We start from the raw sequence: 22,491 nt of genomic DNA on the forward strand, positions 1-22,491 counted from the left end.
TGCTATCAGATTCACAACCTGAAATCTGTACCTGAAAAAGTGTTATCGACAAAACCAGCTTCTTGTGGATTTGAGTTTTTAACCTGAGGGGGAATCCTGTACAATCATAAATTTGTAGGCACTAATGTTGCATGTTTCAAATTCAAAACCGATGACCTGCCCCAATCATTCAAACCCAAATAAAAAAGAAGTTACAACAATATGATTACTTCAAAAGCGACTTGTCATTTAATTGTTGCATCATAAAAAAATATATTATATACAAATGCATCATATTTCAGGGTTAGTATACTCTTTAAAGGCAGTGGACACTATTGGTAACTACTCAAAATATTTATCAGCATAAAACCTTTCTTGGTGACGAGTAATGGGGAGAGGTTGATGGTATAAAACATTGTGAGAAACGGCTCCCTCTGAAGTGCCATAGTTTTCGAGAAAGAAGTAATTTTCCACGAATTTGATTTCGAGACCTCAGATTTAGAACTTGAGGTCTCGAAATCAACCATCTAAACGGGTGTTTTTTTTCTTTCATTCTCGCAAGTTCGATGACCAATTGAGCTCAAATTTTCACAGGTTTGTTACTTTATGCATATGTTGAGATACACCAAGTGAGAGTACTGGTCTTTGACAATTACCAATAGTGTACACTGCCTTTAAGTTCACAAACTACATTGGTAAGAAATTAAATGACCTGATCGCCCCCCCCCCCCCACCCCCCTTAAATTTTACCCTAGTTGTTGGCACTGGTGGGTGTTACCAAAAAGCAGGCATGTCTCTTGCGATAACTCAGGAGGAAATGAGCTAATTAAAAGTATTCAAATTAGCCGCAACATCAACTATGATGTATTCACCTAGAATAATTAGAAATATAGATGAATTTTTAACTGAAGATAATAATGGTAAAAAAACATCTGGAAAGAATTTAGATCGTATCATGGGGACTCAACTTTTGTTGCTTGAAAGAACAATACTGAAAAAAACACAGGTCCAAGACAAGTTCCACACCCCTTTTTGTGTAACATCTTGCATGCCAAATTCTATCTCAGCTGAATTTCATAGAAGTTATTATAGAGAAAGTTGTTCTTACTTTCTGCTGAGCAGAATTAAACAGGATACCTGACACAGATCATGCATAAAATATTTTATGTTTTTCAAGCATTATTTCCTTGTACTTGGCTACTTTGGCAACACAATTGGTAATAACACAAATTATATCTTATAGCGTAAAACTTACTTGGTAAAGAGCAATGGAGAGCTATTGATATAAGAAAGTGTTATAATGATGAGAAAGAGGTAATTTTTGAGAAAGAGGTAATTTCTCACTGGCATAATCAAATACTTCAGGGCTGATGATTAAGCCTTATGCATCTGAACGCACACACATTTTGTACAACAAGGGTGGTTTTTCTCTTGCAACTTCGATGGCCAATTGAGTCCAAATTTGCTCTGATTTGTTATGCATAGTATGTTGGGATACATATATAGCGAGAATAAGGGGTCTGGTATCTTTAAGCAGCTCTATGAAAATTGCCCTGCACCCAATTTCATCAAGCTAAAGCAGAAAATAGTGCTTATTAAATTTCTAAGCTAAGCAGCCAATTTCAAAAAAGCAGCCAATTTCACATAACGCTAGGATTAATCCTATCTCGAGTTGTGGTGAGTAACTCGTCCAAACTTGTGATGGGTTCAATGCGTCCTAACGTCTATGGATACCGAATTTAACTCGTCCTAAGTCCTAAGATTCATCATTAGTTAGGAAGAGTTTGGTGAAATCGATGGCTGATCCTTTTAATGCTTGCTAAGAAACACAATCCAATTTCAGCACCCATGCCCACCGACATGGCATCTGAGATGTATTCAAACTCGGCAGGTCCACAAAAACTCCTCTTTCATATTGTCCAGGTTTCCACTGCAGCGCCCCCTTGTGACCCAGCATCGTAACTGTTGTATTGCTACTAGTATTTGGCACACCAAGCAAGAGACTATTGTTGTCTGGCCAGTCTAACAGGATTGCGTATACCACAATAGAATTTCCTTGTTTCTTTGATGTATACCTGGGAGGTGAATGCAAATGGAAAAAGGATAAAGGTTAAAAAGTAAGCAGGCATGCAAGGGCGCCTTTGGCTGCAGCCACATCAACACATTACGACCACGCAGCACAGCCAAGATCGAAAGTGTTTGGTTTTTCCCGGGGGAGGAAAACCGGATGGTCTGGAAAACCCTTGTGGCACAGCAGAGAACCAACGCACAACTCAACTCACATATGGCCCCGGCCGGGAATCGAACCCGGGTCACCTTGGTGAGAGGCGTGCACTTTACGCACATGCCAACCATGCCACTTGGTGGTTGCAAATTTGAAGATGGTATACAAATCGAACATCAAAAATAGGACTGATCCCATCTAAACAAAGGAGTCTGTGAAGCCATTTACAACTTGTTTATTTCCTAACAAATCTCTTGAATGTTAAAGCTAGGTTAGTATACATACCAAACTCCTTGAGTCTTGGTGTCATTCTGTGCCCTCCATGGCTTGGATGCATAGATCGCCTCACCATTCACCTTCAACCAAGAACCCAGCTGACGCAGACGCTCTTCAAATATTGGAACAATACGACCATCATGGGTTGGACCGATGTTCACCAAGAGATTCCCACCACAACTGATGAGAGAAAACAACAAAATAAGGAAAATAAACGAGATAAAAATAATGGTTTCAACAGAGCAACAGGAACATGTTATGTAAAGAAAAACCTTTTTGATTTCACAATTAATGGGACTTACAATCATTAAGGCACCGGACACACTATTGATAATTGTCAAAGCCCAGTTTTCTCACTTGGTGTATCTCAACATATGCTTAAAATAACAAAGCTGTGAAAATTGGAGCTCAATTGGTCGTCGAAGTTGCGAAATAACTATGAAAGCAAAAACACCCTTGTCATACAAAGTTGTGTGCTTTCAGATGCTTGATTTCAGGATCTCAAAATCTAATTCTGAGGTCTCAATATCAAATTTGTGGAAAATTACTTCTTTCTCGAAAACTACATTACTTCAGAGAGAGCCATTTCTCACAATGTTTTATACTATCAACAGCTCTCCATTGCTTGTTACCGAGTAAGTTTTTTTGCTAACAATTATTTTGAGCAATAACCAAAAGTGTCCACTGCCTTTAAAAGAATGATTAACTGAGTTCAACATTCGCCAAAGAGAATGACAAGATAAGAAAGTCAATACTTTGATCATTTACTGCACCGAGATGAATGCATTAACATTGAAACACCCACCACCTACCACCCTCAACCGTAGTCCCATCCCCATTCAGGCCTGATACTTCACGAAGGCAACGAAGGCAATTGCCTCCATGCCCCCCGGTCATTGCCTTGGTGCCCTTGAAATGCTACAGTAGAAATTCACAAGGAGAAAATGCCTTGGTGCCCTTGCCTTTCAAACACGAAGCACACAGGCCTGCCCATATATATGACCAATCAGGAAAGCTGACTGCAGTGCCACAAAACCACCCTCGTCAAGCATCTGAATCTGAATTATACAGTCGGCAAAGCATCATATTACCTAATGGAAACATCACATCAATTTTTGTAGAGAAGACAATGAAGACATTCCAGTTGTAGACGTGGAAGGAAAACCCCTATTGACCCCTTGCACGCGTATCACACGCGGCGACCAATGCCACGCTCACCATGTTGGTGGGCAGTTAGGTTTACGTGTATTAACGCCGCGTGGCCTAAAATGCATACTTTCACTGCATAACGCACAGCATAGAGTTAATATAAAAACGCACTGTGAAATTGACCACCAGTATGGCGCATTCAAGATTTTTCTGCTGATGACGTCAGGTGAAATGGGTCAATAGGGAAAACCCACGCAGTAGGGTGGAGACTGAAAACCCAATCCACAAGCAAGGCCCGGTCCGCGTATCGAACCGGGGTCCACAGAGGTGAAAGGCAGTGACAGAAACCATTCAGCCAACCTGATATGCCCATAGACCAATCCCCATTGACAATAAAGCAGGCTGCACAATGAGTCTTCAATAAATTGACATCTGATCCTCATGTGGAAGTGTCGTGGCCGAGCTTTTAAGAGCACCAAATTCAAACTCTGGTGTTTCTGATCAGCAGAGTGTGGGTTCGAGTTCCATTTGTGACATCTGTGTCCTCAAGCAAGACATTTAAACCATTGCTTCGTCCTTCAGATAGGATGTAAAGCCGTTGGTCCCGCGTGTTGTGTAACGCATGTAAAAGAACCAAGTGCACATACCGAAAAGAGAAGGGGTTTGCCCTGGGTTTCCCGGTTTGATTGGCAGCATATTGCGCCACACACCTTGTAAATCATAATACATGTAAGCTTGGGCGATATCGATTTATTTTATACACGATATATCGCCGACAATATATCGCGATATTCGATATAATCGCGATGAATGAAATTTGACATCATCAGTCTTAAAACTCCAAGTGAAAGTTGTAGAAGAGACAATCATAGCATCAGAGAGGTGTTCTAATGACCTATTCTTCTGGTTTTACTCCAAACCTATGGGGTACAAGATGTCTCAGCTAGCAAATACATCGCGATATATCGCGATATATCGCGATATTTCGATTAAAACCAAATCCATCCGATATCGAAATCGTTTCCAAATTAATATCGCGATATTTGATAATATCGTGATATCGCCCAAGCTTACATGGTGCTATCTCCTGATTCAAATGCAGTCCCACATACTCTGTATGTTTAAGCACCTTGATAAACGTCACTAAGTGATGCTCATATCCGCGCTATATAAGAAGCCACTATTATTATTATTATGACTTACCTGACAGTTTCTGCAAGGAGTCTTGTAAGATCCTCCATGTCTAGGTAGTCAGTGACTTGAGCATCTCGACGATAACCCCAAGACATTTTATCTATTGTCATAGCATTCTCCCACTTATGTTTCTGTAGTACACCTACATTAAAGGAATATTACAAAATTGGTTAGAATAAAAAACTTGTCTAAAAGATCACAGATTTACATAAAACTTACACGGTCTATTGATGATGATAGTAAAAAACATCCCTTGAAACATTTCTGTCTGAAATATCATACAGTATTTGATTAAAAGTAAATAAAACAAGTTTCCTAATTGTTAGAGGTTATCGCTCAGTGAGCACTTTATTAATTTTTCTTGTATTCGATGACAAGCCAAATGTGTCATCGGTTTTCTCATGAACCAAAAGGGTCGATCGATCTCAAACTTCAACAGGTTTGTCATCTTGTGGTGGATAGACTAGCTGCCAGCAACTGTTTTTTTTAGCCAAAGCCAATTCTGTAATGTTCCTTTTAAGTACAACATCAGACACAAATTTGAAACTAAAAACTCAGGATGCACGGTCATTATTTTCAAAACTTTGCCCATTCGTGAAGTTGAGTAAACAATAGAGGACAGGAAATTCTGTTTCCTACCTGGATTAAAGTGGTCACCACATGTGTAGAACCCTCCATGTTTACAGGTTGTGTTGGTACCCCATCTATCATTGGTTACCACGACATCCTTCACTGGACTAAAAACAAACAAACAACCGTAGAAACAAAAGTAAGAACAAATTTGAAATGAGACTTTTTAAAACTTTTGATCAGTTGTGGCTGCCCAAAAAAAACCTGTGGATTTGTTGAAACTTAAATGCATGCCTAAGAAGGCACTTCAATTTACTGTGAATCATTATCAATGGACATTATGCATGGACATCATCATGCCACAACCTTAGAGGTAGGCATGCCTTTGTACGCACAGCGTGCAGGATGGTCCAATAGGCGATCTTCTTTTGACCTCTAGACCAAGGTGCCCAACTCAAATGAGGTCAAATGCATTAGGTCTATGAGGTATTCCTAATAGAGGGTGCGTTAGGTTAGCTTCCCGGGTTGTCGACCCTGCTGTACTCATCCATGTGAGCCCCAGACATAAGCTACAGTCAAACGCCAACTTCCCCTAGCATTGACAACAATGCACCTACAGACAGCTGACTACTTTTGTTGTGCATTTACATCCCAAACTGTTCGTGGATTCACACAAAGATTTTGAAATATTGATTTTCAATATAAAACTGCAACGTCTAATAAAATTACAAACCTGTGGTACAAACTACCCATCTTCAGATAACAAAATACTAACTGCTCAAAAAGTCTCTGATTTAAAGGTGAAAATAAGTGTCAAACCATGTGAAAATGGTGTCCATGTGAAAGTTTTTGTGGTGATGTCATGCACCTCAGTCAGACCCCAAGTAACCCGTAGCACAAGTAGGGCACCTGGGGCTGAACCGGGTGAGCCCCTAAAAGTTATTCGACCCATCCATCAGGGAATCTAATCGAACGCACTCGTTGTTTCCTTTCGAACTCTCTTCTTACCTGTCGTTGTAAAGCCATGCAAGGAATCCAGTGCTATGCCAGTAGTTGGGTTTAACATAATACTCATTTGCACCATCGGACCATAATATCTCCGGCTTGTACATGTTGACAATTTCATATAACTCAGGTATGGCTACTTTCTATCAAAGAAACACAAAGGATTTAATCAATTTTAGTTTTGAATCGAATTTGTCTTCTTCCTACAACAAGCAACTAAGACTGTACCAGTTGATGGATCTAGCAGCAACACTCGCAAAACTCGCAAAATGATTAACTTTGGGAACGGGTTGCTAATATCAATCATTGATGATCCAGCTATCCTGAGAGCCTACTTTACCAAAACAACATTCCGAGTGATATGCCTTTGAACTTTGCTCAAAGAATTTTCCGGTATTAAAATACTTTTTTTACAGTGTTTATTACACATTGTCGTTGATGGACACCAGCAGCAACCCAACACTCACAAAATGATGAACTTTGGGAACGAGTTGCTAAAACTATCATCGATGATCCAGCTATCCTGAAAGCCTACATTACCAAAACAACCTTTGAAGGTTGTGGGTTCGAATCCCACCCGAGTGATATGCCTGTGGATTTTGCTCAAAGAACTTTACAGTATTAAAATCCTTTTTTTTACAGTGTTTATTAGACATTGTCAGAGGGGCAAATCCTTGCTGCAAATTTTTTTTTTACATTTTATTTTGAAGAATTTATAAAGATTGCAACTTTATACAACAATGGCATTTTTTGTTATTTAAAAGCCCTTTTAAAGACACTGGACACTATTGGTAATTATCAAAGACCAGTCTTCTCACTTGGTGTATCCCAACATATGCATAACATAACAAAGCTGTGCAAATTTGAGCTCATTTGGTCATCGGAGTTGCGAGATAACTACGAAAGAAAAAAAAACACCCTTTTCACACGAAGTTGTGTGCTTTCAGATGCTTGATTTCGAGACCTCAAATACTAAATCTGAGGTCTCAAAATCAAACTACGTCACTTCAGAGGGAGCCGTTTCTCAGAATGTTTTATACAATGAACCTCTCCCCATTACTCTTTACCAAGTGAGGTTTTATGCAAATAATTATTTTGAGTAATTACCATGACTGTCCACTGCCTTTAAGATTCCATACCTGAGCGTACTGAGAGGTTTCATATTTATTCCTTTTGTCTTCTTCAAAGAGAGGATGAAACCACTCCTTTAAGGAATGGTAGAGGCCGAAGTGAAGATCAGTCTTATTACGGATTGACTTAGCAAGGTCTCCTGTTTCAAATGAGAGAAAAAACACTAAAGGTAAACAACAACAAAATATAACATTTGTTATATTGAACTTCCTGTGAAGATCAGTCTTATTACGGATTGACTTAGCAAGGTCTCCTGTTTCAAATGAGAGAAAAAACACTAAAGGTAAACAACAACAAAATATAACATTTGTATATTGAACTTCCTCCTCCATAACTTGAAGGTTTGAATAATAATAGGTTCTAATACAGCGCTTTATCACTCCCCTAGGGCCATATCAAAGTGCTCATTTATCTCTTTTTAAAGGAACACGTTGCCTTGGATCGGACGAGTTGGTCAAAACAAAAGCGTTTGTAACCGTTTTTTATAAAATGCATATGGTTGGAAAGATGTTTTAAAAGTAGAATACAATGATCCACACAAGTTTGCCTCGAAATTGCGTGGTTTTCCTTCTACTGTGCGAACTAACATGGTCGGCCATTTATGGGAGTCAAAATTTTGACCCCCATAAATGGCCGACGTGTTAGTCGACGAGGTAAAAGGAAAACCACGCAATTTCGAGGCATGTTTGTGTGGATCATTGTATTCTACTTTTACAACATCTTTCTACCCATATGCATTTTATAAAAAACGGTTACAAACGCTTTTCAAAGACCAACTCGACCGATCCAAGGCAACGTGTTCCTTTAAAGCCATTGGACACTTTCGGTAACATTGTTGTTCAAAGGCCCACACTTCGTGTATCACAACTTATATATAAAATAACAACCCTGTGAAAATTTAGGCTCAATCGGTCATCGGAGTCGGGAGAAAATAACGGGAAAACCCACCCTTGTTTCCGCACGTTTCGCCGTGTCATGACATGTGTTTAAAATAAATCCGTAACTCTCTAAATCGAGAATTGATAATTGTTTTAATGTTTTCTCAAAAAGTAAAGCATTTCATGGAATAATATTTCAAGAGAAGTCTCTCACCATTACCTTCTGTAAACCCTGTAAGTTATTTGTAAATCTGTGAATTTTTTTTTTTTTCTGTTCCGAAAGTGTATAATGGCTTTAAAGGATAAGTAGAGCTGTGTTTTGAATTATGAGACCCATTTATGTAGCACCTTTTAATGGTTTACAAGGTGTTGCAGGGCATTCAGCAGCCACTGCCAGAAGCACAGGGGCAAACCCCTTTTGTTATAGCGATAAACGTAACTGGGTTCTTCAACATGCAATTGTAGATACAAAAGTTTACTATAACAATACAATTTGCATTTAAAGGAACACGTTGCCTTGGATCGGTCGAGTTTGTCTTTGAAAAGCGTTTTTATCCGTTTGTTATAAAATGCATATGGGTAGAAAGATGTTTTAAAAGCAGAATACAATCAAATTTTTGACTCCCATAAATGGCCGACCGTGTTAGTTCGCACAGTAAAAGGAAAACCACGCAATTTCGAGGCAAATTTGTGTGGGTCATTGTGTTCTACTTTTAAAACATCTTTCCAACCGTATTTATTTTATAAAAAACAGTTACAAACGCTTTTTGTAGACTAACTCATCCGATCCAAGGCAGCGTGTTCCTTTAAGCCTACCAACAAGATCTCTTTTGGGTCCAACATCCATGGAGTTCCAATTCCATGAATACTTGGATGGCCAGTTGGTGAAACCTTCGTGGTGTTTACTGGTCAACACAACATATCTACATAATAAAAACACACTCAAATAGTTATTGCAATGTAAGGAAGAAAAAAGGTTACATATCCTAAAAATTATAGTTTTAACTGATAATCATAGGTGTGAATAGTCCTGGGCCCAATTTCAAAGTTGCTAAACAAATTTCTAAAGAGCAAAAATAAGCAGGCTATCAGTCACATATTGTACATGTAACATGGTATTTTGGCTGGTAACCTTGTTCGGGTAAGCATAGTTTTGTTGTGCTTAGCTGTTTTTGTGCTTATAAATGCAGCTCTATGATATTCAGCCCTGAACGAAGGATGTGGTCTTCTCGCAATGTTTAGTTGAAAATCACTCAATGCTAAACTCATACAGACTCTCTACCCTACCACAAGTGATGTGGGACAATAATAATTTGTTTCTAGTCTTCGAAGCGTTGATGAAATATTTTACGACAACTTCTACATGGTTCGAAAAAACATTTATTTTAGGAGACCCAAAATCAAGATACATTCTGACAAATCACTAGGGGGGGGGGGGGGGGCGGGTGTTGAGTGTGTTAAGTTGAGGTTTAGGGTTAAGGTAAGGCGTTTCAATGTTGAGTGGTCTTCTTCACCGGAACCAAGCTGTGTTCTCAGCAGCAGAGTGTTGGTTCGAATCCCGGTCATGAAACTTGTACATGACCAGGGCACTTAACCATAATTGCTTCATAAGAATTGGAAAGATAATGCATTTTGCTTCACCAGACAGGCTCCTAGTGTGGATGATACCAATGCATATCCTTCAGACTGTAAAGGGCGGACCCTGTTTCAGCCCCAGGTAGGTGGCAATGTGCCTCTTAAACTTGATTGAAGTGGCTGTCCGTCCTTGTGTTGTAAGGCGATCTTCCATAAAAAAAGTATTCATAATTACCTCAGACAGTTTCGCGTCACGTGGGTGTGTATAAACCTTTGTTTATGACCAGTAAAGAGTGTTGAAACATAGGCGTGACAAGCGAGCTTGCACCTGTGCGTATAAGACAGTTTTTTCATTCCTATTGGTCAAGAGCAACGGCCGGGACAGTTGTGCCACATCACCCGATACGCGCGACGTGCACAGCATTCACTTATAAGGAGTTGTTTACCCGAGGGCGGCAAAGGGCCTTACCATTACATAGCTGGAGGGGTGTTGTGTTGAAAGAAATCATTGAACAATAATAATTTTTGCATTTATTTCACTTTTTGACCAAAAGTGTTGATGTTTTTTGACCGAAAAGGTATTTATGAATGGGAATCAAAGTGTGTTGAATCAATTTTCAACTAGTGGTTAAACCCGCCGAGGCCTGGTTCTTGATAATTTACCTCGACTTTGTCTCGGTAAAATTATCAAGAACCAGGCCTCGTTGGGATTAAACCACTAGTTGAAAACCTCTTCACCACACATGGATTCCCTTAGTAAACTTGCGGGAATACCCAAGTTAAGGTTTAGACCTACTCTCAAGGCACTGACTTACTTGGCTCCAGACAACTGGAAAATATCTGCCCAATGATCAGGATCAAACAGCTCTGCTGTAAACATCTTAGCAAAATCCTCATAAGTAAAGCTTGGGGTGTAGTTCTCCTTCATGAAATCAAGGATAGGTTTCTTAGGAGTGTCCCCTCTCCAATACCACCAGAACCACTCAGCGGGAATAGCACCATGTCCACCAAAACTAAATAACACAAAGAGAAAGTTAATAGTTTATAAGTCTATCTAAACAAAACCACAACATTACTTGTGTGGGATTCGAACCCAAGACCCTTGCAATTTTAGAGCAGTGTCCTACCAACCGAGATTGCCCAGTAGCTGGAAGCAAATTCAAATCCTATGTTTTGGCAGCGATTCCGCAACGATTTTTTTCTGACTGAGTACCGAGTATACAGTGCTAACACACGTCAGTATTTTTATAGGTAAAAACCAAAATCAGTATTCTTTACCCTGTTGCTAATTATTATTAAACCACAACATGTTACAATTTTACTGTTGTTTCGGAAATTCTTAGATTTCTTTGTTTTTGAAAATTAATAAGACACGTATCTGGCAATAGCTTTCCAAATTGTATCTCTGTGAAGTGCCTTGAGCGTCTTTTAGGCAGACCGATAATAAATTGTGTGAAATTTATTATCTTTATACTAGCATTTTACACACAGATTCTTGTCCTTAATGTACCATGTACTGCCAAGATGCTCCAAACATTTAGAAGAAGTCCTATATGGATACTTACAGGACAGTTAAAACGTTTTGAAACCTTATGTTTCCAAACGAGCATTTTCCGCTGTATTTTTCCTAACGAGCAGCTCTTGTATACGGCATAGAGTCTCTAACGTGCTCCTATAGGCCTATTACTATGGCTTACAATTAACTTTTCTTTCATCTTTCTTTTCCAACCTTTTTTTAATGGGGTGGTTAGTTCAGTTTTCAATTTTCTTTTTTTAACTAGTGAATACAGTACTTGAAAAAAATAAAGAATTAAATTCTTTTTTTTTTCCTCATCAGTTAAAATTTATTAATATTACTAACAGTAGGAATGTACTCTTAGAGTCCTACCTAGAAGTATTTCCTTAATATTTTCATAATCCACCTTATCTCCATGAAAGTTGAGATGCAGTAAGCTTGGGAATCCCACGATGTATCGTCAAGAAAATATCGCGCTATTCAATAATATCGCGAATTATATTTGAATTAATCGAGGTATACATCTGTCGGGTGTACTGTCTACCCATGGTGTGAAAACCTGGCATGCCAGCGGAATGAACTTATAGTTCAAAGTAAATACAGATACCTTGGTACAGCGTAGACACCCCAATGCACCATCACACCAACTTTTGCTTCATCATACCAGGCTGGTAAAGGTCTAGAGTCAAGAGAGTTCCAATTGGGTTCATACTTGATGGCCGGCACGGCGGAGATCATCAAGCTAAGTATGATAAATAATTGTGTCCGCCCTATCCTGGGCATCCTGAGTGGGCATTCAGTGATCTTTGCTCCTTGTGGGTGACTCGATGAATACATCTATAATATTAAAGGAACATGTCAAGAATTGGTAAGAATGGCAACTAGCAGGCGGAGGGGGGGGGGGGGGGTCAGTGAGGAGAGAGGAGGTGGGGAGGGTCGGATTGGTTGGATTGGGAGGAGGAGGGAGGTCTAGGGAGAACAAGATTTTTAACAAAAAACGCAATCCGACAGTATAGGAAACTAAATTAAAGTCAATTTATACACTTTCTGCACAGAAAAAAGAAGGTTCACAGATTTACAAATAACTTACAGGGTTTACAGAAGGTAATGGTGAAAGACTTCTCTTGAAATATTATTCCACGAAATTATTTACTTTTTGAGAAAACATTAAAACAATTATCAATTCTCGTTGTCGAGAATTACGGATTTATTTTAACACATGTCATGACACGGCGAAACGTGCAGAAACAAGGGTGGGTTTTCCCCGTTATTTTTTCCCGACTTCGATAACAGATTGAGCCTAAATTTTCACAGGTTTGTTTTCTTTTACATCAGTTGTGATACACGAAGTGTTGGCCTTTGGACAATACTGTTTACCGAAAGTGTCCAATGGCTTTAAAAATAAAAGGCAATCAATGAAGACAAAGTGAAAACATTATAAAATATCAGTCAGAGAAATAAAATTAAAATAGTATAAAAAATTTACTAGTTTAAAGTTCAAATTTAGTAAGGATCTGGAAAAGTTTCCGTATGGCGCCACCACTTTTTCATGTGATATGAAATAATATAGGAACTTATTTACCTGATTGATATATCCCTTTTTCTAAAAATGAGTGAAAAAGTGGTGGCGCCATGCGGAAAATTATCCAAGGATCTTGTTGGTATGTAAGGGGTAGCTTAGGGTGGGTCTTTACTCTACTCGTCTCACTGTAGGCAACTTCTTTAACTTGTGCTTTGGATGATCGGATAATGCAGAGTCTTTATCCAACCATGCACATGCAGCAAAGCACAAAATAACAAGTTAAACTTTGATTTGATTGAATGAAGAAGTTTTTTTATTGGGCAAGTTAATTGTGTGGTGAACATTTGTCTTCTACAATCTAACACCATTAAGCAATGCAATATTAAATAGTTACCCTTCATTTACACCATTGTTTGCCTTTCGTTTTCTTAATCCGCCTCTGTTTGAGATTAAAAACTGTAAATTACCCTAATCACTTTCGTTCGCAGAGAGCCAGAGTTTTCACTTTGGGGTATGTCACATGACCTGTCATGTGACTCTGCATATGCCCTTTCTGTTTTCCTCAGTGTGGTCATGTGACTGGCTGGTCTGCAAAGCTCGGTTTGTTTTGATTTAGCCGCGTAGTATATGCAGTGGTGGATAGATTCCACTCAAAATGGCTGCTCGTTGTACCTTTGTGTTCCTGGTTTTCCTGTGTATTTCTGTATCCCAGGCTCTTGCAATCTACCAGCCAACCTGGGCGTCTTTAGATGCTCGACCCCTACCAGCCTGGTACGATGAAGCCAAGATAGGAATCTTCATGCACTGGGGTGTTTTCTCAGTTCCAAGTTTCGGTTCTGAGTGGTTCTGGTGGAACTGGAAGGGTAGACAACTTCCTGCTTATGTTGATTTCATGACCAACAACTACCGGCCAGGGTTCACTTATGCTGATTTTGCTCCGATGTTCACTACAGAGTTCTTTAATCCCAAGGAATTTGCTGAGATCATCGAAGCTTCTGGGGCTAAGTAAAGTTACATTCATAAATTTTTTAATTAAATGTTCAGATATATTTGTTTAGCTGCAAATTCGGGGGGGGGGGGGGTGTCCGTAACCAGTCTGTAGGCCCAATAAAATAGAAATAGATTAAAGTTTAGGCAAATATTACTTCTAGAAACTACTCCTTACGGTGGAGCCTTCTAGTTTCTAGAAGTAGACAAATATATAGCCCCATTAAATAGGTCCAATCCACTCCATTTGACACATTTATAGTTACTGTATTAAACAGTCTTTAATCTATTTAACCTATTTCTATGTTTGTTTAAACTTTATACATTAAATTGTCATGACTGTGTACTTTTTCCTTGTTGTAAAGTGGTTGTGCATTTTTAAGTTGTAATCCAGAAGTATAAATGATTGTAATCCAGAAGTATAAATGATTGTAAACTGAGTTTTCCCCCCAATGTTTTATTAAAATTATCATTTTAAAACAAATCTTCTTTGTATTGTAGATATGTTGTGTTGACCAGTAAACACCATGAAGGTTTCACCAACTGGCCATCCAAGTATTCATGGAATTGGAACTCTATGGATGTTGGGCCCAAGAGAGATCTCGTTGGTGAGTTTCACCATCTCATATTATTTGCAAATTATGTTGTATTATTATTACTGGTAAAATTAAAATTATCTGGCAGGCTGAATTCTAACACAGATTGACAATAAAAATATAAAAGGGAAAATATGTATGCAATAGGAACAATAGATTCAGTACCCAAACCAAAAATAACTATAACTTAGAATTTCTTTTGTACAAGCTCACTTAAACCAGACTGAGACCAAATCAACTTTTTCCACAATATTTGTTATTATAAGAGACAGGTCTTGATAGCGAAGAAGACATTGAACTGTGACAGTTTTATTTGGCAAACATTTCATTTTCCTACCTAGAACTTCTTATCTCGCCAAGTAGTTCTCGGCTTGTTTAGAAATGTGATAACTACTATTTTGTAGTAGGGCCTAGTTGTGGCGGCAAGATTAACCAAATAGTTGAAAAACAGTAGTTGCGACTCAACTAAGCAATCAATAGTTGCGACTTTGACACTTGTCCCACCAGTCGCCCAGGCTTATTCATGTTGATAAATCAGTGTAATTTTTTTTAATGATTTTTATTTGCACTTGTAGGTGAGTTGGCTGCAGCAGTCCGAACCTACACTAAAGATGTTCACTTCGGTCTCTATCACTCTCTCTTTGAATGGTTCAACCCGTTATTTCTGAAAGACAAAGCAGCTAATTTCACATCGCAGGAGTACGTTCAGGTAAAAAGCATTCTTCACATAAAGGGACACGTTGCCTTGGATCAGGCGAGTTAGTCTTTGTAAAGCCCTTGTAACCGGTTTTTTTAATAGAATGCTATGGTTAGAAAGATGTTTAAAAAGTAAAAAATAATGACCCACAAAAATATGCTTCCAAATTGCGTGGGTTTTCTTTTTACTTTGCAAACTAACACGGTCGGCTGCAGTATTAGTTCACAATGTGTTTGAAAAACAGTTTCTAATTTGAGGCATATTTGTGTGGATCATTATATGCTGCTTTTCAAACAACTTTCTAGACATATGTGTTTCATAACGAACGGTTTCAAACGCATTTCGTAGACTAACTCGCCCAATAGGGCAGCAAGACCTTTAGGGAAATTGACAATGTTAAAAAGAAGGAGCTGTCTTTTGTCTTTCACAATTTGGAATTTCCAGGCAAATTTCTAATTCCACTTTTGTTATTGTTATCTGTCACGTCTTTGGAGTAGGAAATCTGCCTGCCAGAGTTGCATGAGATCATAGAGGCTTATAAACCAGACGTACTGTGGTCTGATGGTGACTGGGACGCTAGTCCAGCTTACTGGAATAGCACAGAATTCTTAGCGTGGCTGTATAACAGTAGGTAAGTGTTTGAAGGGTCAAGGATAACAAAAATTACACCCATGTGTAATAAAGGCATTGGACACCAGTCTTCACACTTGATGTATCTTAACATTTGCATTAAAAAAAAAACCTGTGAAAATTTGACTCAATTCGTTGTTGAAGTTGCCAGAGAATAATGGAAGAAAAATCACCCTTGTCTCACAAGTTGTGTGCTTTCAGATGCCTTGACTTTGAGACCTCAGCTGAGGTCGAGTAAAAACAAATTATATTCTTTATACCCTGATGCCCAAAAAACACTACCTTCTATTAAGAATACAAGGAAATGAAGTAAAAGCACTTGTATAACATCTAGTTGGTAAGACACTGCTCTAGAATTGCAAAGGTCATGGGTTCGAATTCTAACCCATTATGCCTGTGATTTTGTTCACAGAGCTCGAGAAAGTATACAGTGCTAACGGTGTATATGGGTAAAAACAAAGTTAATAATCTTTAAACTGATCACTTATTTAATTACAGTAGCCGTTTCTGTTTAATTCATTTGTTTTCAGCCCAGTTAAAGATACAATTGTTACGAATGATAGATGGGGCCGAGGTACTGCTTGTAAACATGGTGGATACTACAGTTGTCAGGATCGCTATAACCCTGGTATGTATTTGCTTTTAAATGAATGAACTTAATGTTTCCTCCACAGTTATCAATGTCGATGCAAATCTTTTTTTAGAAACATTTTATCAGAGTAACAAGATTGTAACGGTATGTAGGTGATAGGAAGAGAAATGAAATGTGCCTTTAACTTTGCATGATGGAAATATAACTAATAGAGTTTTGTGTTAATACCATGTGAAAATCTCTCTCGAGTAGTGATGGTATTATGATTAGTTTGTTTAAAGATGTTGTCCTTGCCCTGATGGTTTTCTTCATTTAAAGACAGTGGACACTTTTTGTAATTGTCAAAGACCAGTCTTCTCACTTGGTGTATCTCGACATATGCATAAAATAACAAACCTGTGAAAATTTGAGCTCGATTGGTCGTCGGAGTTGCGAGATAACTCAGAAAGAAAAAAACACCCTTGTCACTGGTAGTTGTGTGCTTTTAGATGCTTGATTTCGAGACCTCAAAGGTCTAGATCTCAAATTCGTGGAAAATAACTTCTTTCTCGAAAACTACGTCACTTCAGAGGGAGTCGTTTCTCACAATGTTTTACACTATCAACCTCTCCCCATTACTCGTTACCAAATGAGGTTAGATGCTGATAAGTATTTTGAGTAACTACCAATAGTGTCCACTTCCTTTAATTTGTTATCTTTTAACTAATAGGTGTTTTGCAGAACCACAAATGGGAGAATGCTATGACGCTTGATAAGAAGTCTTGGGGTTTCCGTCGTGATGCAGATTTAGCTGACTACTATGATATGGATGAACTGATCCAGGTTCTAGCAGAAACTATCAGGTTAGTAATGATGATAAGAAGAAGACTTGTTATGCGCACATATCCACCCCGCTGGGTGTTCACGGTGCAGTAAAACCAAAAACAAAGAAAAACCGACACAACAAAATTACTCCTTGAAAACCTGTGACATAAGATCTTTTGGAGAAGAGATTAGAGTTTTGTGGTACAAAGTCAGATCTAAAAATAAAGATACAGTGGTAGAGAGTTCCAGATGCGAGGCACAGCTGAAGAAAAAGACCTGTCACCCCACGAGTGTCGGGACTTGGGTTCGATGAGGAAAAGCATGGAACTTGATCGAAGATTCCTTGATGGAGTGTAAACTTGAAATAGTTCAGAAATATAGTGGGGAGCCATTAAGTGCTTTGTGGACAATGAGCATCAGCTTGAGGATGATTCGTTGAGAGATTGGGAGCCAGTATAGGTTTTTTTAGTAGCCTTGTTCTGTTACTATTTTTGAAATAATTTGAGTTTAATTGTTTTGTTGTTTTTTAGTTAGTTTTAATTGATTGTAAAGCAACTTTGTCCAGGATTCTGTCTCCCTTCCTTTGGAAGTTTTTTGTTGGTACATTTCAAATTAAAATCTATTTGTCTGTTTTGTAGTTGTGGCGGTAATCTCTTGGTGAACATCGGTCCAACCCATGATGGTCGTATTGTTCCAATATTTGAGGAGCGTCTGCGTCAGCTTGGTTCCTGGTTGAAGGTGAATGGTGAGGCCATCTATGCATCCAAGCCATGGAGGGCACAGAATGACACCAAGACTCAAGGAGTTTGGTAAGAATTAACAGACAAGTTTCAACAAACCCACCAAGAAATCCAAATGATAAATAAAAAAACATTTAAGCCTATAAACTGAAACTTCTACTGTTCTCCACCTGTGACGTCATACTATTGCTTTGTTGCTCCATTATTTCGAAAAAAGGGCGTCCATAGCTCTCTTTAAGCAATATCATGCCATTCATGCTAAATAATTGAGCGCTGGAACACTAGAGCATGGGGCAACAGGTGGAGGTTAAGTGGCATAATGCCCTCGGTGTAGGCCAAATTCGTGGGATACAAGTGGCACTCGGGCTTCCAACCCACAAATGCTCGAACAGTTTCCTATGCGTAATGTTCCCAGTGCATGTTTACCTGAATCAGTAATAGTAAGCTATAGACCTGTCACTAGTTTGTCGCAAGTTTAGTCTTCTATAATTCTTATTTGATATCTTTCTCCAGGTACACCTCAAAGACGATTGAAGGAACAACAGCAGTATATGCCATCGTCTTGGATTGGCCAATCAATAATCAGCTGGCCCTTGGTGTTCCCATAGTAACGAACCAAACAGTTATTAAAATGCTGGGATATTCTAATCCCCTACGCTGGCAACCCATGGCGTCTGGTTCCGGACTCATCATTACCATGCCTCCATTAAACCAATCACAGTTGCCATGCAAATGGGCTTGGGTTATCAAGATGCAAGCTGCGAAGTGAACGAGAGAACAACACTTTCTTTTGCAAGAAAAAGGATTAGTGTCCTGACCTTTTCAAACCTACCAGAGTCAGTAGAATCTTGTTTAAAGGCTGAAAGAGAAAGACTCTGCTTGGGTAGAAGTATCAGGGCACTAACTTTTCTCGTAGAGCTTTTGCAAACTTTGAGGCTTTGCATGGTGAAGGAATTTGTATGTTTGAAAGTTTATGTTTTTGTATTCAATGATATAAGACCGGGAAGATTTGTTTTTATGGGTCTCTAGTTAGTTTTAAGTTTAACTTACTTTTACTTGTACTTGTTTTTTTGTTTTTTTGAAATAGTTTTCTGTTTTATTTCAACAGGGGGTTCTGTGGGGTTGCTGTATATCCCTATATGTTACTTAATGTTTTGTATCTTGTTTTTCCGATCTATCAGCGCCATGAGGATATTTGGTAGATGTGTGCACAATGTGCTTTTCATTATTAACGTTTACAAATGGACAGAAAAAAATCATGTAGACAGTAACAGTTTAATGCTTCCATTTTTTACGCCGCACTGTTTCTTTGGAATAGTCTTCCTGTGCATATTCGCCGAGCTAGTTCTTTACAACGTTTTAAGTCCCTGTTGAAAACTCATTTGTTTAAAGCTGCTTTTTTGTAATTTGCTTATTTGTATTTTGTATCTTTCTCTCATTGTTTATTTTATTTTTCTCTTTATGCGCTTTTTGCATTAGGCGCTTTACAAATGTCTTAATATTATTTGAGGAAAGATTTTATTTTGTCATAGTTTGCTTTACAGTACCCAAGTTTGCATTAGTCATCTTCCTTTTGATAACTATTTGGTTATATAATTAGTTCTTGACTTGAAATCGTAGTCCACTGTTTCTGTCACTCCTGTTATGGGTTCATTAGATTGATACTCAAAGGAAAGACGCAATGATTACTTGACTTGTTTTTAGAACTCTTTGGGTCATGTTCAGTGTTAGTAATGCTTTGTATACATGAGTTGCATTATGCATTGTCAATAGAGGGCGGTATATAAGATGAGTGGTTAACCATCAACAACTCCTACTGATTCTTCTTTGTAAACATGCATGTGCCTTGATTGAGACCAGGCCCAATTTCATAGAGCTGCCTGAACATAAAGCATTGCTGAACATTTATCTTTTTGATGTTTCAACCGTCATTTTCTTTGTAAAAGGAAGGCTAAATGCGGTTGTATAGACATTCCTTATGTTGATAAACAAACCGCCTTGGTGTGAGTAAAACACTAAATCGTAAAAACAGATTTTTAAAAAAATCAAGTGTGACTATTACACAAGTAGGCTCACCGTCTTTGAAGTAGTAACAGAAGGGTGTCAGTAAAAACTTGTGTACAGTAATTCACAAAAAGCAACTAAATCATGGCATGAGTATATCACAACATAGAATACCATTATTGATTTTAATTAGTGGGTATTGAAGAAAGGATATCAAAAAAGAGAATGGTAAATACTCGAGAGTAAATCAGGGCAAGAGTATATCATCACAACGCAGAATACCATTATTGAACTCAAATAGTGGGTATTAAAGAAAGGAAATCAAAAAAGAGAATGGTAAATACACAGTACCCGACACTGGTTATAACTATAGATCGCTGGGACTGGCCGAACGACCTCTTTATAATAACAGGAACATTGAAAAGAGGGCAACCAAACCAAGAAACACAAAGCAGAAATGAGATTCGGCACTTTATAATGTACTCTTTATAAGCAGGAGTTCTTTATAAAGTGCTCTTTATAACAAGGTAGACTGTAAATATCACAGAAAATATTACATTTACGGTGAATTTTACATACGATGACGGAAGATGAGAATTTGGATATCACAAAGTGAAAAGTAAAACTTCAAAATGAATATCATAAGATAGAATAGTGAGTACCTGTATTTAATTTTGCAGGCATACTACATGTATATTATTATAACAATAATAATATAATATATGTTTAACTTGGACTAATGGGAAGTTTAACTTCAACTAATGGGAAGTTTTGGGCAACATTACAAACATGATTACGGTAAACAAGTCATAGTATAAAAATTGAGCATCAACAATCAAATTGTGCTCATCTGTAAAGTATCTTTCATTTATTTCATATTGTTAATAAATTATTTATAATAGTTAGTTGAAGACCTCATTTCATGACATCCTTTGACTTTGAACAAGCACATGATTCTCAATTTGGACAGCTTAATAAATCATGTTATAGAAACATCTTTGGTATTAATGTATTTGGTTTGCGGTAACACCATGAGCATCTACTTGCCAGGTAGAGTTTGTTCTTAGAGAACTGTCTTTCTTTATTCTACTGCAGCGGAGTAGATGTTCGAGGGTTCGGGAGACTTCTCAGTTCTGAAAAGAAATGTCCTGCTTTTAACTATTACCAGGGCGGATGGTATAGAAAATAGGCTTGGACTGCTATTTTACTTTAACTTATAGGATCGTGATTAAATTGGTATTACTGATCAAACTTCTATAAGTATTTTGTATACAAATGTCTAAGTCTTAGCATAACAAATCTATGCAACTGTGCAAAAACATGTCATGTGTAAATAGACCATAAAAAACGAACTTGACTATCCTTATTTTTGGATTATTTGATTGTATTTCAGCACGTGGACATTATAAAAAGTTCTGCAAAGAATAAAGTAATAATATTTCATTCTAAACCACCATCATTGACAAAATTCTTTCAGAACGGCAAAAATACTGTAAAGTAAAGCAAATAAGTTTGCTCTCTGGACATAGAGCTAAGAATTTTCATGAAGTATATGTCAAATAAATCATTTTTGGAGGAACAAAGTAAATGGTTAGTCATTAAACATTTCATATAATACATCTGCACCTTTATAAATTAATGAAACTTTAAAACAACATAAACATGTGAAAACTGATAAAATACTGACGAGTATAGTGATACAGACTTCATACTACAGCAGATTTTGTTATAAATGTTCACCCAGTAAACGATAAACTAAAATACTGTTTCTGTTATTCAACATTTACAATAGCGCTGTACTCAAATTAACAACCTACTTGATTTTTAACAGCTGTAATAATGCTGTTAAGTTTACAAATCAAACCTTTAAAATTGCTTTAAAATTTGAAAGCTGCATCTGCACACGGCACCTGTTCCAACTAATGAAATTGTTAAACAATGGAGATTCATGTAAATACATCATAATTTAAAGTGTTTTAATAATTATTTCTACACTGTATACAAATGTATACAAAGCTTTACAATGAATTTGTTAATTCAAACTTTGCATTGTTTTCCTGCTGGATGTAATAGTGAACTGTTCTCATAGCTATAGGTTGAAGTGACATCAACCAAGGAACTCACAAAACAGAGCGCCACCAAACGTCCCTTTGAGGTAATTTTCAAGTAGTTTGCAGAAATGCTTAGACAAACTGTTTGAATAAGGGAATCAATGTGTGGTGAAGAGGTTTTCAACTCGTGGTTTAATCCCAACGAGGCCTGGTTCTTGATAATTTTACCGAGACAAGTCGAGGTAAATTATCAAGCACCAGGCCTCGGCGGGTTTAAACCACTAGTTGAAAACCAATTCAACACACTTTGATTCCCATTCATAAATACCTTTTCGGTCAAAAAACATCAACACTTATGGTCAAAAAGTAAA

At 37.8% G+C, this 22,491-nt stretch overlaps 2 protein-coding genes across 3 annotated transcripts; one reads left to right on the forward strand and one right to left on the reverse strand.

Moving 5' to 3' along the window:
• Nucleotides 1–202: 202 nt before the first annotated feature.
• On the reverse strand, nt 203–13,644 carry LOC139943657 (alpha-L-fucosidase-like). 2 transcript variants are annotated; one of them, XM_071940388.1, is made up of 10 exons: nt 13,487–13,644; nt 12,105–12,334; nt 10,797–10,994; nt 9,223–9,329; nt 7,537–7,667; nt 6,401–6,540; nt 5,462–5,559; nt 4,832–4,964; nt 2,489–2,659; nt 203–2,054 (listed from the first exon to the last, which is right to left on the reverse strand). In XM_071940388.1, the coding sequence occupies exons 1-10, from the start codon at nt 13,592–13,594 to the stop codon at nt 1,799–1,801; spliced, it is 1,572 nt and encodes a 523-aa protein (XP_071796489.1). In that variant the 5' UTR covers nt 13,595–13,644; the 3' UTR covers nt 203–1,798. The 2 variants fall into 2 exon arrangements, with proteins under 2 accessions (XP_071796489.1, XP_071796490.1); XM_071940389.1 differs by having other exon boundaries at nt 204–2,054; nt 13,414–13,558.
• On the forward strand, nt 13,631–19,464 carry LOC139943658 (alpha-L-fucosidase-like). The gene is made up of 8 exons (XM_071940390.1): nt 13,631–14,024; nt 14,508–14,614; nt 15,178–15,311; nt 15,797–15,930; nt 16,460–16,557; nt 17,231–17,363; nt 17,964–18,134; nt 18,579–19,464. The coding sequence occupies exons 1-8, from the start codon at nt 13,675–13,677 to the stop codon at nt 18,832–18,834; spliced, it is 1,383 nt and encodes a 460-aa protein (XP_071796491.1). The 5' UTR covers nt 13,631–13,674; the 3' UTR covers nt 18,835–19,464.
• Nucleotides 19,465–22,491: the final 3,027 nt, after the last annotated feature.

Source organism: Asterias amurensis, chromosome 11 (assembly GCF_032118995.1).
Source record: "Asterias amurensis chromosome 11, ASM3211899v1".
NCBI lineage: Eukaryota > Metazoa > Echinodermata > Asteroidea > Forcipulatida > Asteriidae > Asterias > Asterias amurensis.

What these genes read in the sequence shown, in the direction of transcription:
- LOC139943657 (XM_071940388.1), bottom strand. Translation starts at nt 13,594, where the DNA reads ATGACCACACTGAGGAAAACAGAAAGGGCATATGCAGAGTCACATGAC. An exon ending in ACCCAAAAGAGATCTTGTTG is followed by an intron (nt 7,668 to 9,222) that starts GTAGGCTTAAAG and finishes CATTTGAAACAG; the next exon opens with GAGACCTTGCTAAGTCAATC. An exon ending in GCATGGCTTTACAACGACAG is followed by an intron (nt 5,560 to 6,400) that starts GTAAGAAGAGAG and finishes GTTTGTTTTTAG; the next exon opens with TCCAGTGAAGGATGTCGTGG.
- LOC139943658 (XM_071940390.1), top strand. Translation starts at nt 13,675, where the DNA reads ATGGCTGCTCGTTGTACCTTTGTGTTCCTGGTTTTCCTGTGTATTTCT. An exon ending in ATCGAAGCTTCTGGGGCTAA is followed by an intron (nt 14,025 to 14,507) that starts GTAAAGTTACAT and finishes TTTGTATTGTAG; the next exon opens with ATATGTTGTGTTGACCAGTA. An exon ending in GTTCTAGCAGAAACTATCAG is followed by an intron (nt 17,364 to 17,963) that starts GTTAGTAATGAT and finishes TCTGTTTTGTAG; the next exon opens with TTGTGGCGGTAATCTCTTGG.